Raw genomic sequence first — 16,319 nt, 5'->3', positions numbered from 1 at the left:
GACACACAGATCTGTACATAACAAAGCAAAGTGCTCGTACACGGTTAGCTAGTTACGGTAAAAACATGTTGTCTGGGTGGTTTAGGTTTTGATTGACCATTTTTCATTGCAGTTGTTCCTGCATGACATTTGTTTGACTGTTTAAATGTTAAAGGGGTCATATGATGCTGCTGAAAATAACATTATTTTGTGTATTTGGTGTAATGAAATGTGTTTATGTGGTTTAAGGTTCAAAAAACACATTATTTTCCACATACTGTACAATATTGTTTCTCCTCTATGCCCCGCCTTTCTGAAACGCGTCGAGTTTTACAAAGCTCATCGGCCTGAAAAGTGAGGTGTGCTGTGATTGGGCAGCTATCCAGTGCGTTGTGATTGGCCGAATACCTCAAGCGTGTGACGGAAATGTTTCACCCCTCACGAGACAGAAACATTAAAACCCATTATAAACGAGGCATTTGTTGCATGCAGTGGGTACATAATTATGGATTATAATGACTTATACTGTCTTTTTATGCGTTGCGTTGCATCGCGCAGTGTAAACATAAAACCATGTCTGCATTTGTGATCGGAGAAATGACAAACAACAAGCCCTACTCTACACTGCTCAAAACTCACGTTTGAATCATCAGTGGCAAATTCTTTAAATATAAAAAAACGTACTAACACTCTGTGAGTCAGAACAGCCGGCATTGTAGTCTACTCTACCAGGATCAGGAAACAGTCCTCCATAAAATGTGCTGCACACATCTGAATATTTGGGTTGAAGTGTTCTGGAACAGTGTTGTAAATACAACTTAACCACTGATTTCTAGTCGTGTCCATTTTTGGAAGGCCAACAAAGTAGCTTCGCTTTCACAACGAAACACAGCGTCACACACGGTGGCCTTGAGTGAGCGGAGGCCGGAGGCCTAGAGTGAGCCGCGGCTTAGAGTATGCGGAGGCCGGCTTGAGTGAGCAGAGGCGGGTGGGCTTGAGAACGGCGCGGCCGGCAGATTCGACAAAGGAGCATCCAGCTGGCTTGCGGCAACCACATGTGACGACCCGGGGCTGGACTCCACTTCGTTCACAGTGAAAGCCGATCTGGCGATCCACAGCTCAAAGTTGATGTATTTCCTCAGCAACCAGCACGGATCAGCTCCAGGCATGATGAAGCGGATATCGTCCTCTTTTGGAAGCCCAAATAAAGTAGTTTCACTTTCACAACGAAACACACAGTGTCTTCACGACATGGTGGCGGCGGCAACAACAATACTACAGCGAGAATAAAAGTTACGCCTTCTTTCTTTGCGTGAACATTTGGGCGGCGTTATGCAAATCTTCCCACATAGTGACATAGACATGTGTTAGAACGAGTCGTTTTAGGTAGGCATGGTTGACTTAACTTTTATAAAGAATATCTCTGGATTTGAGACTTTAGTCTTTGCAACTTTACAGATCTTCTTTATGCACCAAGAGCTTGAAAAATTTAAATCACATCATATGACCCCTTTAAATAAGCATAATGAGGCCTCAAAAACACTGGGTAATTGTCTAACTGGACATTTATTTAACTATTTAATGTTAAAAAGCACATTTATTTGACCGTTTAAATGTTAAATAAGCTTAAGGAGGCTTCCTCCACATGCAAATACACACATAAAACACAAACATGCATACACACACGCATTAATTGTAATCTTCAAAAACATTGGGTGGGTTTAACTGGACATTTAACTGTTTAAATGTTAAAAAGCACATTTATCTGTCTGTTTAAATGTTTTAAAGCACATTTAGTCAACTGCTTAAATGTTAAAGAAGCACAAGGAGGCCTCCTGCACATACAAACTCATGCATTGTCATGCATAAACACACACAAACATGCATATACACACATGCATTCAGGAGGCACATGCAAATACACACATACGTTCATGCATACACACACATGCATTCTCAATTGAAATCTTCAAAAACACTAGGTAACTGGACATTTATTTAACTCTTTAAATGTTAAAAAGCACAAAGATGCCTCCTGCACGCACAAACACATAAGCAAACTGCATACATGCGTACACACACATGCCTGCAAACAAGCAAAAAAAACTTTTGGGGTAGTTTTTTTGCATACGTCAGCTGTTGCTATGGTGGCGCAACACTATGAGCCAGTGAAAGTGCCTGATTGGTTGAAGAGCTGGAGAGCAGGGGATGAAAAAAGGCATGGAGAGAGGGGTTACTGTATAGGATGCATTAAAAATGGGACGGATGTAATGATTATGACAGCTTTATGTGCACTAATAAATTATATGGTGCTAATTTATCAATGACAGCAATGCACAGAACAATTTAACGAGCCAGCGACATCTGAAATCAGAAATGGCCAATAAAATCATTTGAGCATCGAAAGCATTGATAGTGGCTGTCTGTTCTTTGTCGAGGTGTCAGATGTTCGTTTTCCCGTCGCTCTGGCACAGGCACCTTGACCGCAGCAGGTGACATATTCCTTGTTCAGACACACTCCTTTGTTGTCTGAGAGCGGCTAGCGCATGAAGTCACACAAGTGTCTGGTCCGTTGTGCTGCATGCGCACCGAGGAGTTTGAACAGCTCGGCTCTTTTTGTCTGACGTTGTGACAGTGCTGCTTTTACTGGTATCTAGGATTTTTACCTCGAAGGGTCTGTTTTGATTAAAATATGCCAGGGAAGGTAATGGGGACAGTCTTTTTTTGTCTTCCATTCTCACTTGCCATCTCGAAAAACATTGAGTAATTGTTTAACTGGTACTAAAAGAATGGAAAAAATAAACCAGTAAGATGTGATGGGACACCATCAATGCTGTTTCCAGATACCTTTATTTTTGTGTAATATTAGAACAGTGTACAGTGTAGTTAATGTTCAAAAAGAGTACAATATCATAATTTATTTAACAACACTGCAAAAATATATATATTTTTTCTCTTCTTTTCCAATACAAATAGGCCTATCTAAACATTCTCAAATTGAGATATAAGCAAAATGTCATTGGGCTATTGTTTAATTAGTACAAAAATAAATAAATAAATACTTTAAAAACAAATTACAGTGTCATAATATCTTAAACAACACTGCAAAAAATGGTTTTCTTATTTAGTATTTTTGTTCTTGTACAAAATAATAAAATTAATAAATAAAATTAATAAATTATTGTAAAACAAATTACAGTGTCATAATTTCTTTAACAACACTGCAAAAAATGTTTTTCTTATTTAGTATTTTTGCCTTGTTTTCAGTCCAACTATCTAAACACTCTTAAATTAAGATACAAGCTAAATGACATAAGCTATTATGTCTTGTTTTCTGAAAAATTATCAAAATTAAGTAAGCTTAAGGTTAAAAAATTCTGCCAGTGGAGTAAGAAAAATCTAATTTATTCAAAGGGAAAACATGCGTATTTTTCTTACCTCATTAGTAGATATTTGTTCTTGTTTGATCTTTTTCATTTTATTTATTTATTTATGTTTAGAAAACAAGACAAGTTTAAAACGTTTAGAAATGTATTGTGGAAAACAAGTCAAAAGTGGTATTTTTAGAATGCATTAAAGAGCTCTCTTTTCAATATATAATCCACAGAGTTCTCTCTGGTTAATGGGAAAGGGGTGGAGCTTATCCATTTTTATCTCTATTCATGAAGGGGTTTATATTTAAAATGACATCATCTCAGTCTTTGTTGCGCATTGGAATATTTTCGTACTGTAACACACACATCCGAAGACGTTCCATCGGATCCAGTCAGTCCTGGAGTGCAAACTGATCATCTTCAGGATTTATGTTTGTTGACAGAAGTGAATTTGCTGGTGTGCTGGGTTTGTGATCCGGCGATCCCTCGATGAGAGGCCGTTCTCTCAGGTTGGTCAAGTGGTGTGTTCCTGACACGAGTGTGGTGTGTAAGTGTGGTCGGAGTGTGTGTGTGTGTGTGTGTGAGACCACGTCTTTGTGCGGTCAGGACGTTGGCAGTGTGGCACGGACTACTGCTGGTACCCAGGGATCAGTGACTCAAGAAAATCAGGACACTCTAAATTTGTCACTGCAGCATAACCCACATAATGAAAACTATACAAGCCCTCTCTCGCTCTCTCTCAGGTCCTCTCTCATTAGTTGCCTTTTACTCCCTCTCTAGCCATGTCTCTCTCCATCGCTGCATTTGTGTTTCTGTCCTCATCTCCCCTGTGTCTTTCGCTCTTCCACCTTTCCTCTTTCTCTTCTATCATCCTTTTTTGTTTCCTTGGTTGATTCATAAATAACAAGCTCATGCATTAAGCACTTATAGGGGAGACCGGGGCTAGTTGTCAAATACTGTAGGAAGCTGTCAGAAGCGTTATATCTCAGTAAATATTAGGTTTTGAGTCAAAATGTATAATGTAGTGAAATCTCTCATCCAATTTAAAATTACAATGATATTTTGCTATAGCCGTTGGGTAAACAAGTGAACACAATAAAACAGCACTGACATGCATTCAAGTAAAAGTTAGCAATATATAATGAAGGTAGATTTGAAAGCTTGAACTATGTGAACTACTGATTGAAATCCTGTTTAAAGGATAGGTTCACCCAAAAATGAAGATTTGCTGAAAATGTATACACCCTCAGGCCGTCCAAGATGTAGATGAGTTTGTTTCTTCATTGGAACAGATTTGGAGAAATTTAGCATTACATCACTTGCTCACCAATGGATCCTCTGCAGTGAATGGGTGCCGTCAGAATGAGAGTCCAAACAGCTGATAAAAACATCACAATAATCCACAAGTAATCCACATGACTCCAGTACATCAATTAATGTCTTGTGCAGTGAAAAACCATGTTTGTAATAAATAAATCCATCCAAAGTTGTCACGTCTGAATCAGGAGACAAATATGCACAGATCAAGCACTGTTTACAAGTGAAAACGGATGACTGACTGTTAAATAATGGCATGTTTTTGACAACTTACCACACATATAGTGTGACAAGCTGTTAAATATACAGTTCGCTCAAGAATGAAAATCATTCATTCTATCTCACCCTCATGTCGTTTCAAACATGTATGACTTTCTTTTTCTGCAGATCACAAAAGATGTTTTGAAAAATGTCTCTCTGCGTGTGTTTTTTAAAAATCTATACAATGAAAGTCTTTGTGATCCTATGTTGTTTTGGACCCCACTGACTTTCATTATGCGACGAAAAAGTTGTCTTCTCAAGGAAAAAAAAAACTTCTCTTGTGTTCTACAGAAGAAGAAAAATTTTTGGGTGAAGTATCGTATCCTGCACTATACTGATCACCTTTACACTGCTCAATGCAGAGCAAATACAGTACTATAAGCACACTATAATGAATTATATAGCATACACACACACAATTCCCATAAATAATGGCATGTTTTTGACAACTTACCACACATATAGTGTGACAAGCTGTTAAATATACAGTTCGCTCAAGAATGAAAATCATTCATTCTATCTCACCCTCATGTCGTTTCAAACATGTATGACTTTCTTTTTCTGCAGATCACAAAAGATGTTTTGAAAAATGTCTCTCTGCGTGTGTTTTTTAAAAATCTATACAATGAAAGTCTTTGTGATCCTATGTTGTTTTGGACCCCACTGACTTTCATTATGCGACGAAAAAGTTGTCTTCTCAAGGAAAAAAAAAACTTCTCGTGTTCTACAGAAGAAGAAAAATTTTTGGGTGAAGTATCGTATCCTGCACTATACTGATCACCTTTACACTGCTCAATGCAGAGCAAATACAGTACTGTAAGCACACTATAATGAATTATATAGCATACACACACACAATTCCCATAATTAAATTTACTGTACAAATATACTGACATAATTTAATTTTTTTTTTTTTTTTTTTTTTTTTTTTTGAATCTGTCAGCTCCTGGGCTCCAGTAGCCTCATGGGATAGCAAAGTGTCCGTTGGCTGCATACCTAAGAGTCTCAGTGAATATTGGATCTGCATATTGTTCACCTGAATACTACTCATTTGACATACTCATTTTCGAATACTGTACACTGGTTTGTATTTCCTCTAAACACATCAAAGCCTTCAGAGAGTTATTAATCCACCAGCTCTCTCATTTTAGCAGGATACACACACATTTCTATATGCACAAAACCCTGGAGGTGCAGGATTTATTGTTAAATTGTTAAATGCCCTGCCTCCATCATTACATATCTTTGTCACGTCTTTATAAGTGTTTGATCACCACATTTGAGTGATCATTGCAAAAAATTTGTTTATGTATATATATTCTGTTTGTGTATATACTGTATTCTATATATAGTACCAGTCAAATGTTTGGACACACGAATGGGAAAGTGTCCAAACTTTTGACTGGTACTGTACTATAATATACACAAAGAATATCGGCCGATATATATCGATATCGGCCTCTTTTTTTACTCCCAAATATCGCTATCGGTATCGGCCCCAAAAAAACCCATATCGGTCGGGCTCTAGTTCCGAGTCCCACTTTCTCTGCCTGTTTTATCATCTTATGATAAAAATCTGATCACGTTTAACTTTCCCTCATTTGAGTTCACCCAAAAATGACAATTCGTAATTTAATTTCTTTCATGTTGTTCCAAACCTGTATAACTTTCTTTTTTTGTGGAAAACAAAAGAAGATATTTTTAAAAAATTCTGTTTTATTAGTTCTTATAATGAACGTCAATGGGGACCAGTGTTGTTTTGGACCCCATTGGCTTTTATTGAAATTACAAAAACATTTAAAACATTTTTCAAAATATAATCTATTTTTTTAGTATTTGTAGTATGTATATATATATATATATATATGATATTTTATTGATTATTTTAATTAGCATTTATTTTTTATATATTTTTAGTTAGTTTAAAAGTTTAAATTTTAGTAATTTTGTTATGTACTTTTTTATTTCTGTTAGTTAGTAATTTTAATACTTCAGCTTTAATTTTTCAGTTAGTTTCCAAGGCGATATTTCTCATAATATTTTATTATATTTTTTATAAATTTAGTTTTTTTTATATAATCTTTATATTTTTGGTTAAGCTTAATTTCAATTACTTCAAGTGATTTTGTTAATGATAGCAACATTGTTTTTACAGAAGAAAGTCAGAGGTTAAATAAACTCCTTTAAATAAAGGAGTAAATAAACTGAAATTGTCTTTACTTGGTGAATGTTTTATTTTATGGAGTTCAAAGCGCATGACACAAAGGAGTTTGGGATGCCAGAGTAACATATTAACTGCATTATCCTACAGTATATATGATGTTTTTCATGGTCATTAGAGCATTGTTTCCTCTTGTTTGCCTTCATTAAATTTACCCAAAGTGATCACGGATGTTGCACGAGAAGGAGAGGAAACAGACATGGAGAGAAAAAGAGAGAAAGAGAGAGGGATGGGGTCATGGGGGGATGAGTGGGCATATGCCAGTTGTTAGGAAACTGAGAGAGATGAGGACCTAAAGAGGAATGCTGGAGGGATGAGAGACGAGAGAGAGGGAGCGAGAGAACAAGAGAGGGCTAGAGGGCTGATATTTAATGTGATAAATGGATTGTGACAGCGTGTCACAAACCCCCTCCAACCAGAGAGGAAGACCACAGAAATAGAAGGCAGAGCTGGGGAGAGAAAAATATATTTAAACAAGAAGGATAGAAAACTGCAAGGAATAGTGCAAAAATGACAAAATGGATCAAAAGTAACATTTGTTCTTGTTAATATCGCCCCAAACTAGATGATGGCGTTACCAGGGATTCCCATAGGAATGTGAAGTTAAAGGGAAAGTTAATTCTCTGTCATCATTTCCTCATCCTCATGCCTTTAGTGGAACACAAAAAGAGAAATACTGAAGAATGTGCTGGTTGATCTTTTCCATACAATATTACTAAACGGGGCTTCAATGGACACTAAAGAACTATAAATTATAACAAAAGTGCTCCATGTGACATGATGTTTGAAACTGTGTTGTTTTAGCATTATTTGCATACCATTACAGTATTTAATAATATTTTGAATAGGCTTTTGTTGATATATTTTAGCTTTTCCCTTTTAATTTATGTATTTGTGTTATGTGCTTCTGTCATTTTTATTAGTTTTTGGTGTGTAAAATTTTTTTGTTTTGTTTTTAATGATTTAAATAGTTGCCAAGTCAATTAATTTTCCTTTTTTATATTATCTTTATATAATATTATTTTGTTTTATTTTAACTATATTTCAAGTAATGAAAACAAATGTTTTTTTCTCAATTTTCTTTTCTTGTTTTTAGTTTTACACACAAAAGAAATTCATACAGGTGGGGAAAGACATTTAGTGTTATTTTTGTATTAATTATATCTATTATAGTACCTTAAACTTAGTTGGCAAGGCAACATATCTATTTTTTTTTACATTTTTTTTAATTTTCTAAATTAAAGTAAAGGTTTTTCATACAATATTTATATTTTATTTCGTCTTTATTTTAATGAATGAAAACCGTTTTTAATAATTTTAGTTTTAATTAACAATAACAACACTAGTTTGAAGCCAGTTACAATAGAAACAAATTACAATTTAAGTTGCTCTAATATTCACTGAAAATCGTGACATTTTTGGGTGAACTATCCCTTCAAGTCCCCATTCCTTATACTGTAGTGCATGGAAAAGAGAAACTGGCACACTTCACAAGCTCTCTTTTTGTGTTTTACAGAAGAAAGACAGTCATACGACAATGTGAGGGTGGATAAAAATGATGACAAGACTTTCACTTTTTAACGGAAGAAAGAAAAAGAGAACAAGGAAGGTTGCAAACTGCTTTCTGATGGACTTGGAAAAAGGGAGGAAAGAAAGAGAGAGAAGCATTGAGCAAAGAAAAGAAGAATGCAGTGGAAATATGAGTTGCCCTTACTTAATTGACCACATTCTTGATTTCAGTCCAATTAAAGATCCACAACTCAGGCTCTGAATGAAAGCTTTCATTGTAAGTCAGTTCTTCAAGCTGGAGACTCGGGCTTGTCTGGAGTATCAAATATCCTCCTGTGTGTCAGAGAAAGAGAGCAACTCTGGTTGATACCATGTTTTGCGGGTGAAGAAATGTGTCTGGAATTTGGTATCAGGGGACATGTTTCTTCTTCCAGGGAACCACATTGACTTAGAAGAGTTATTGTAAGAGAAGCTGCTCAGTGGATGTAGGCGTAATGCTGCAGTTTCAGTCACTGACTCTTACGATTCTTGCTTATGTTTAGTCTGTCACATACTGTATTAACTTGTATTACTCTCAGTTTTAGTTTCAAATTCTGTAAATAAATTGTCATCATTGACTTGCCCTCATGTCAAGTCCCATAGACTGACTGACTTCCATGGAACACAAAAGGAGAAGTTTAGAAGAATGTTAATGCTGCTAAAGACTCATTAAAAATCAAGTTCAAATTTTGTGTATGATATTGTTGCATTTTAACCTTCGCTGCATCAAACACATGTAAACTGAATTAGAGGTTCAGTTCTTTCAGTAATTGTACTGTTATTGTTATGCTTGTACATGACATTATTGATAGTAATTGAAAACTGTCTGTTGTGTTTCAGTGCGGACGGCGCGGTTCTCTCAGGAGCCTGCAGACCAGTCAGTGGTTTTGGGCCAGAGGGTGGTCCTGTCCTGCGTGGTCTTCAACTATTCGGGCATTGTGCAGTGGACCAAGGATGGACTGGCCTTAGGCATCGGAGAAGACCTCCGGGGTCAGTGATACACAGTGCTCTTTTTTTTCTTTCTGTATTTATGTGCTTTTCCCTTTTTTACTCTTCATATTTGGTCTTTCATGTTTTCCACAGTTTTCAATTTTTTTCTAACTTTTGTCCCAGGACGCTTTAGCAACTGCTTAACCTCTTTCTTTCTTTTTCTTTCTTTCTTTCTTTCTTTCTTTCTTTCTTTCTTTCTTTCTTTCTGTACTTTTCTGTTTTTCTTTGTACACTCTTTCAGTTTCTTCTCTCATCTCTCACTATTTTCCATGTTTCCTGGTTTGTTTTTTCCAATTTTTGTATTCTCTTTAACCACATAACAACACACTAAAAACCACTCAGAATACCTGAGCAATCACATAGCAACACACACACAAAAAACCCCTGCACAGCTTAGCAACACACTAGAGGTTGACCAATAGTGGATTTTACCGATAATGATAACTAGGTTGGACCTCATAACCGATAGTTTTTAAAATGGATACTGAATGAAAACTAAAATAGTGTTGAACTTTTCTCTTTCTTTCTTTTTCTTTCTTTCTTTCTTTCTTTCTTTCTTTCTTTCTTTCTTTCTTTCTTTCTTTCTTTCTTTCTGTACTTTTCTGTTTTTCTTTGTACACTCTTTCAGTTTCTTCTCTCATCTCTCACTATTTTCCATGTTTCCTGGTTTGTTTTTTCCAATTTTTGTATTCTCTTTAACCACATAACAACACACTAAAAACCACTCAGAATACCTGAGCAATCACATAGCAACACACACACAAAAAACCCCTGCACAGCTTAGCAACACACTAGAGGTTGACCAATAGTGGATTTTACCGATAATGATAACTAGGTTGGACCTCATAACCGATAGTTTTTAAAATGGATACTGAATGAAAACTAAAATAGTGTTGAACTTTATTACAAAAATAAAAAACACTACTGACCCAGGAAAAATGTATTGTACTTTTTAAATAAAATAAATATATACATATTAATATTAAATATTAATATGTTATATTATATCTTCATAATTCATGTTAGTTCATTAATAACTAATGCTAAAATATACAATAAAAAAATGTATTAGTAAGTGTTAACATAATTGAATGATTAACAATTCTTCTCTAGCATTTATTATCCATAGCATTGAAATTAGACACACACACACACACACACACATATACACATATATATATATTTATATACATAGATTAGGTTGACCAATAGTGGATTTTACCGATAATGATAACTAGGTTGGACCTCATAACCGATAGTTTTTAAAATTTATTAGTAAGTGTTAACATAATTGAATGATTAACAATTCTTCTCTAGCATTTATTATCCATAGCATTGAAATTAGACACACACACACACACACACACACACACACATATACACATATATATATATTTATATACATAGATTGATAGATAGATAGATAGATAGATAGATAGATAGATAGATATCTTTAAATACATTCAATTATAATTACAATTTTATTAGGGATAAAAATCTGCCTCAGCTTCTGCTCTAAACTATAGGGAGCCCTTTTACATTACTATAAGGTTCCCTTTCAGCCGGTCACTACGAGTCATGTCGTGACCGACGAATTGGGATCTCGCTTCGAGAGACCAATCTACTTCGAGTGTAACTAAACGAGCCAATGCACATTGGCATGCAATTATTGCATCCAGCTGCCGCTGATCATAGCGTGAGCATAAAAAGGCAGCCAGTGCAATGCATACCAGCTTTTCGCTTCGGAGCCGAGCGACAACATCGTTCTGCTCCAACCAAGTGTCTTCAGTGAGCTACGAGTTCAACGCGCGCTTGGAAGCTTCTGGTGTTGGCGGACGGCGCTTCAGCAGTGGTCGTTCCTGTATTGAGTGGGTTGCGCACTTCAGGCTGCACTACCCCCTGTTGTGCTGCAAGTGGCCATTTCCCCTGTGCGTCTCAGCAGTAAAAGAGCATTTCCCTGAAAGAGCAATTTCTCTAAAATAGTACAATAAGCTGGTGCGTCTTTATAAAGACGATGGATCGTCTTTTTAAAGATGCCGTTTCACTTGTGCGTTTCTGGATGCAGTCGTTACCTGGCACCAAGTGATGGTCATGATCGATGCCTCACGTGTCTGGGCATTAAACACCCTGAGGTGGCGTTCGCGGATGAGTCATGTTCCCATTGCGGGAAGATGACCATCTCGGAGTTGTGGGCCAAGCTCCGTTTCCTCCAGGGGGGGGCGGAGCGCTGTTGCCTCTGCCGCGATCTGCGTCTCAGCAGTAAAAGAGCATTTCCCTGAAAGAGCAATTTCTCTAAAATAGTACAATAAGCTGGTGCGTCTTTATAAAGACGATGGATCGTCTTTTTAAAGATGCCGTTTCACTTGTGCGTTTCTGGATGCAGTCGTTACCTGGCACCAAGTGATGGTCATGATCGATGCCTCACGTGTCTGGGCATTAAACACCCTGAGGTGGCGTTCGCGGATGAGTCATGTTCCCATTGTGGGAAGATGACCATCTCGGAGTTGTGGGCCAAGCTCCGTTTCCTCCAGGGGGGGCGGAGCTCTGTTGCCTCTGCCGCGATCTAGTGTTCGTCCTGGCGGCAGCCAGGCGTGGACTACTTCGGGCATTAGCACAGGCGGTCTGAGGGTTACAGTGGTGGCAAACCCCTCAGGGAACCAACCCTCGGGGGACCATCGCTTCTCTAGCGCTTCGCCAGTTGAGCCGCCAAAAGAACGCACTGGGCCCTCTTTAAAATGCATACCAGTGGTATCCTTCGGTGCTCCTCCCGACGACCAGATGTTGATCACTGCATCGGAGCGAGAGCTCTCTGGAGAAGAAGATTCGGCTGCTCTGCCGCCCTCCGGGATGGTGGCAAGGCCTGAATCGGATCCAGAGATGTCGGCTATGCTTTCCCGGGCCGCCGAGAGGGTAGGGCTCGACTGGAAACCTCAACCGCGTCCCGGGCCCTCGAGGTTGGACGATTGGTTTCTCGGGGGGGCTCGCGCTGGTTGTCAGCGCCCCGCCTCAGTGCCTTTCTTCCCGGAGGTGCATGAGGAGATCACCAGGTCATGGATGGCACCTTTTACTGCCGAAACCGACCTGCTGGTTCCTCGACGGTGGTGCAGCTAGGGGGTATACAAGGGTCCCCCCGGTGGAGCAGTCGGTTGCGATGCAATTGTGTCTTAATACTGCCTCCACCCGGCAGGGCGAACAGTCCCTCCCCTCCCGGGTCTGTAGGTACTCGTCGGGCCTGTCCGGCGATGCTTATATGGCCTGTGGAAAAGCTGCCTCCGCCTTACACACTTGGTCTAGCAGCTCTTGGCTGCACAGAAGCAGACTGAGGCGGGTCGTCACACCCTGCCCCTGCGGGCAGCTGCTGCCTCCACCCGGCCACAGCGGCCCAGCCTGCTCGTCACCGAGGGCGGCCCCCTGCGTCCGCCCCTGCTCCCGCACCACATCCGAAGCAGCCTCCAGCAAGCGCCGCTGTGGAGCTGGGTGTAGGCAGGAAGCCACACCCGTCCAGGCCCCGTCAAACCTGGCGGTGCGCGCAGGTCTGTAGGTACTCGTCGGGCCTGTCCGGCGATGCTTATATGGCCTGTGGAAAAGCTGCCTCCGCCTTACACACTTGGTCTAGCAGCTCTTGGCTGCACAGAAGCAGACTGAGGCGGGTCGTCACCCCCTGCCCCTGCGGGCAGCTGCTGCCTCCACCCGGCCACAGCGGCCCAGCCTGCTCGTCACCGAGGGCGGCCCCCTGCGTCCGCCCCTGCTCCCGCACCGCATCCGAAGCAGCCTCCAGCAAGCGCCGCTGTGGAGCTGGGTGTAGGCAGGAAGCCACACCCGTCCAGGCCCCGTCAAACCTGGCGGTGAGCGAAAGAGCAAGAGGTCCCGGGATGGGTGACCCAGAGAGTGAGGAAGCTGCTCTTTGGGGGATGGTGAAGGCACCTCTCCCTCCCCCAGAGTAGGGCCGGGTGGAGAATCTGGTAAAGAGATTCTTGACGAGAGAGCAGTTTTCTCTATATCTGGGTCCCAGGAGGGCACGGAGAGTCACGGACGGCCCAACACCGGACCTCACTCATCCTCCTCTTTGGCCAGCCAGCAGCAGTGGGCAGTTCAAGAGTGTCAACAAAGGCCCTACTCACGCGCACCCTCTGCCAACCTGTGGAACCAGGTAAGAGTTGCACCGCACACTCAGACCCCTCTCTGGTCCGCTCACAAGCCGCCCGAGTTGGGTCCCTGCGTTCCACCTCGCTGCCTCACTACGGGTATGGCGGTGGTTCTGTTGGTCCTACTTGCACGGTATCTGGGTGCCTGGCTAGCGCTACCCAGCCCATCTCGCTGGCTTCTGCAGACCATCAGCCTCGGCTATGAGATTCAGTTCGCCCGGCGTCCCCCCAAGTTCTGCGACATCTACTTCACAACAGTGAAGGCGGCCGATGCTCCTGTCTTGCGTGCGGAGATCGCAGTCCTACTGGCGAAGGATGCGATAGAGCCGGTCCCTCCAATATGAGAACGGGGTTTTACAGCGCTTACTTCATTGTACCCATGGAAGGCGGTGGGTTACGACCAATCTTGGACCTGCGTGTCTTGAACCGGGCCCTTCACCGGTTACCGTTCAAGATGTTGACGCAGAAACGCATCTTCGGGTCCGTCCATCCCCGAGATTGGTTTGCAGAGATCAACCTGAAGGACGCGTACTTTCATGTGTCGATCCTTCCGTGCCACAGACCATTTCTGCGGTTTGCGTTTGAAAGACGGGCATACCAGTACAAGGTCCTGTCCTTCGGGCTGTCCCTGTCTCCCCTTGTCTTCACGAAACTCGCGGAGGGGGCTCTTGTTCCCCTCAGAGAGCAGGATGTTCGCATCCTCAACTATCTCGACGATTGGCTTATACTAGCACAGTCTCGAGATCAGTTGTGCGAGCACAGGGACCTGGTGCTCTGGCGCCTCAGCCCATTGGGTCTTTGGGTCAACTGGGAAAAGAGCAAACTCTCCCTGACGCAGAGGATCTCTTTTCTCGGTATGGAGTTGGATTCGGTCAAACAGACAGCATGCCTCACAGAGGAACGTCCGCGGTCGGTGCTGACCTGCTTGAATTCGTTCAAGGGCAGGACAGCGGTCCCACTGAAACTATTTCAGAGGTTCCTGGGGCATATGGCAGCTGCAGCGGCACTTACACCTCTAGGGCTATTGCATATGAGACCGCTTCAGCACTGGCTTCATGGCGGAGTCTCGAGGTGGGCGTGGCAGTGCGGAACTCACCGGGTCCAAGTTACACCGGCCTGTCGCCAAACCTTCACCCCATGGTCAGAGCTTACGTTCCTTCGGGCAGGAGTGCCCCAAGAACAGGTCTCCAGGCATGCTGTGGTTTACACGGATGCCTCCACCACCAGCTGGGGGCCACGTACAATGGGCACGCAGAGTTGGGGGTTTGGACAGGCCCCCATCTGCACTGGCATATCAATTTCCTAGAGTTGTTAGCAGTGCGCCTTGCCTTGAACCATCTCAAAAGGGTGCTTACGGGGGAAGCACGTGCTGGTCCGAATGGACAACACAGCGACCATTGCGTACATCAACCGACAAGGTGGTCTGCACTCTTGTCGCATGTCGCAACTCGCCCACCACCTGCTCCTTTGGAGTCGGAAGGTTCTGAGGTCACTTCGTGCCATTCACATTCCGGGCCTGCTCAACCGTACGGCCGACGAGCTGTCTCGAGCTACGCTCCCGGGAGAGTGGCGACTCCATCCCCGGATGGTCCAACTGATTTGGGGACATTTCGGAGCCACTCCACATTCCTGGGCTGCTCAACCGGGCAGCCGACGAGCTGTCCCGAGCTGCGCTCCCGGGAGAATGGCGACTCCATCTCCAGACGGTCCAGCTGATTTGGGGACATTTCGGAGCCACTCAGGTAGACCTGTTTGCCTCTCCAGAAACCTCTCACTGCCAGTTGTTCTACTCCCTGACCGAGGGAACACTCGGCACGGACGCACTGGCACACAGCTGGCCGCAGTGCCTGTGCAAGTATGCGTTTCCCCCAGTGAGCCTTCTTGCACAGACACTGTGCAAGGTCAGGGATGACGAGGAGCAGGTCCTACTTGTGGCACTGTATTGGCCCACTCGGACCTGGTTCCCTCTTGGGACCTGTCTCTGGTGCTTAAAACACTACAGCAGGGCCCATTTGAGCCTTTGCAGTCAGTCGAGCTAAAGATTATTTCAATGAAAACTCTGCTCCTACTTGCACTGGCCTCCATCAAGAGGATAGGGGACCTGCACGCATTTTTGGTCGGCGATTCGTGCCTAGAGTTTGGGCCGGCTGACTCCCAGGTAATCCTGAGGCCCCGGCCCGGCTGTGTGCCCAAGGTTCCCACTACTCCCTTCAGGGATCAGGTGGTTAGCCTGCAAGCGCTGCGCCCGGAGGAGGCAGACCCAGCCTTAGCTTTGCTCTGTCCCATCTGAGCCTTGAGATGCTACGTAGACCGGACACAAAGCTTTAGGACCTCAGACCAGCTCTTTGTCTGTTACAGAGGCCGGCAGAAGGGGAAGGCCGTCTCTAAGCAGAGGATGGCCCACTGGATTGTGGATGCCATCACCCTGGCTTATCAGGCACAGGGTGTGCCCTGCCCGCTCAGGTTGCGAGCTCACTCTACTAG

At 42.4% G+C, this 16,319-nt stretch overlaps 1 protein-coding gene across 2 annotated transcripts in view; it reads left to right on the top strand.

Moving 5' to 3' along the window:
* The window catches only part of LOC107597897 (kin of IRRE-like protein 1), a 48,586-nt gene that overhangs the window by 7,764 nt on the left and 24,503 nt on the right, over positions 1 to 16,319 (top strand). For both annotated transcript variants that reach the window (XM_016289102.1, XM_016289101.1), the window contains exon 2: positions 9,541 to 9,690. In XM_016289102.1, the coding sequence (XP_016144588.1) occupies positions 9,541 to 9,690 (150 nt within the window). The remainder of the gene's footprint in view (positions 1 to 9,540; positions 9,691 to 16,319) is intronic.

Source organism: Sinocyclocheilus grahami, unplaced genomic scaffold (assembly GCF_001515645.1).
Source record: "Sinocyclocheilus grahami isolate Dianchi unplaced genomic scaffold, SAMN03320097.WGS_v1.1 scaffold240.1, whole genome shotgun sequence".
Classification (NCBI taxonomy): Eukaryota; Metazoa; Chordata; class Actinopteri; order Cypriniformes; family Cyprinidae; genus Sinocyclocheilus; species Sinocyclocheilus grahami.
Note: the sequence above shows the minus strand (reverse complement) of the source record. Positions and strands in the feature narration are given on the sequence as shown.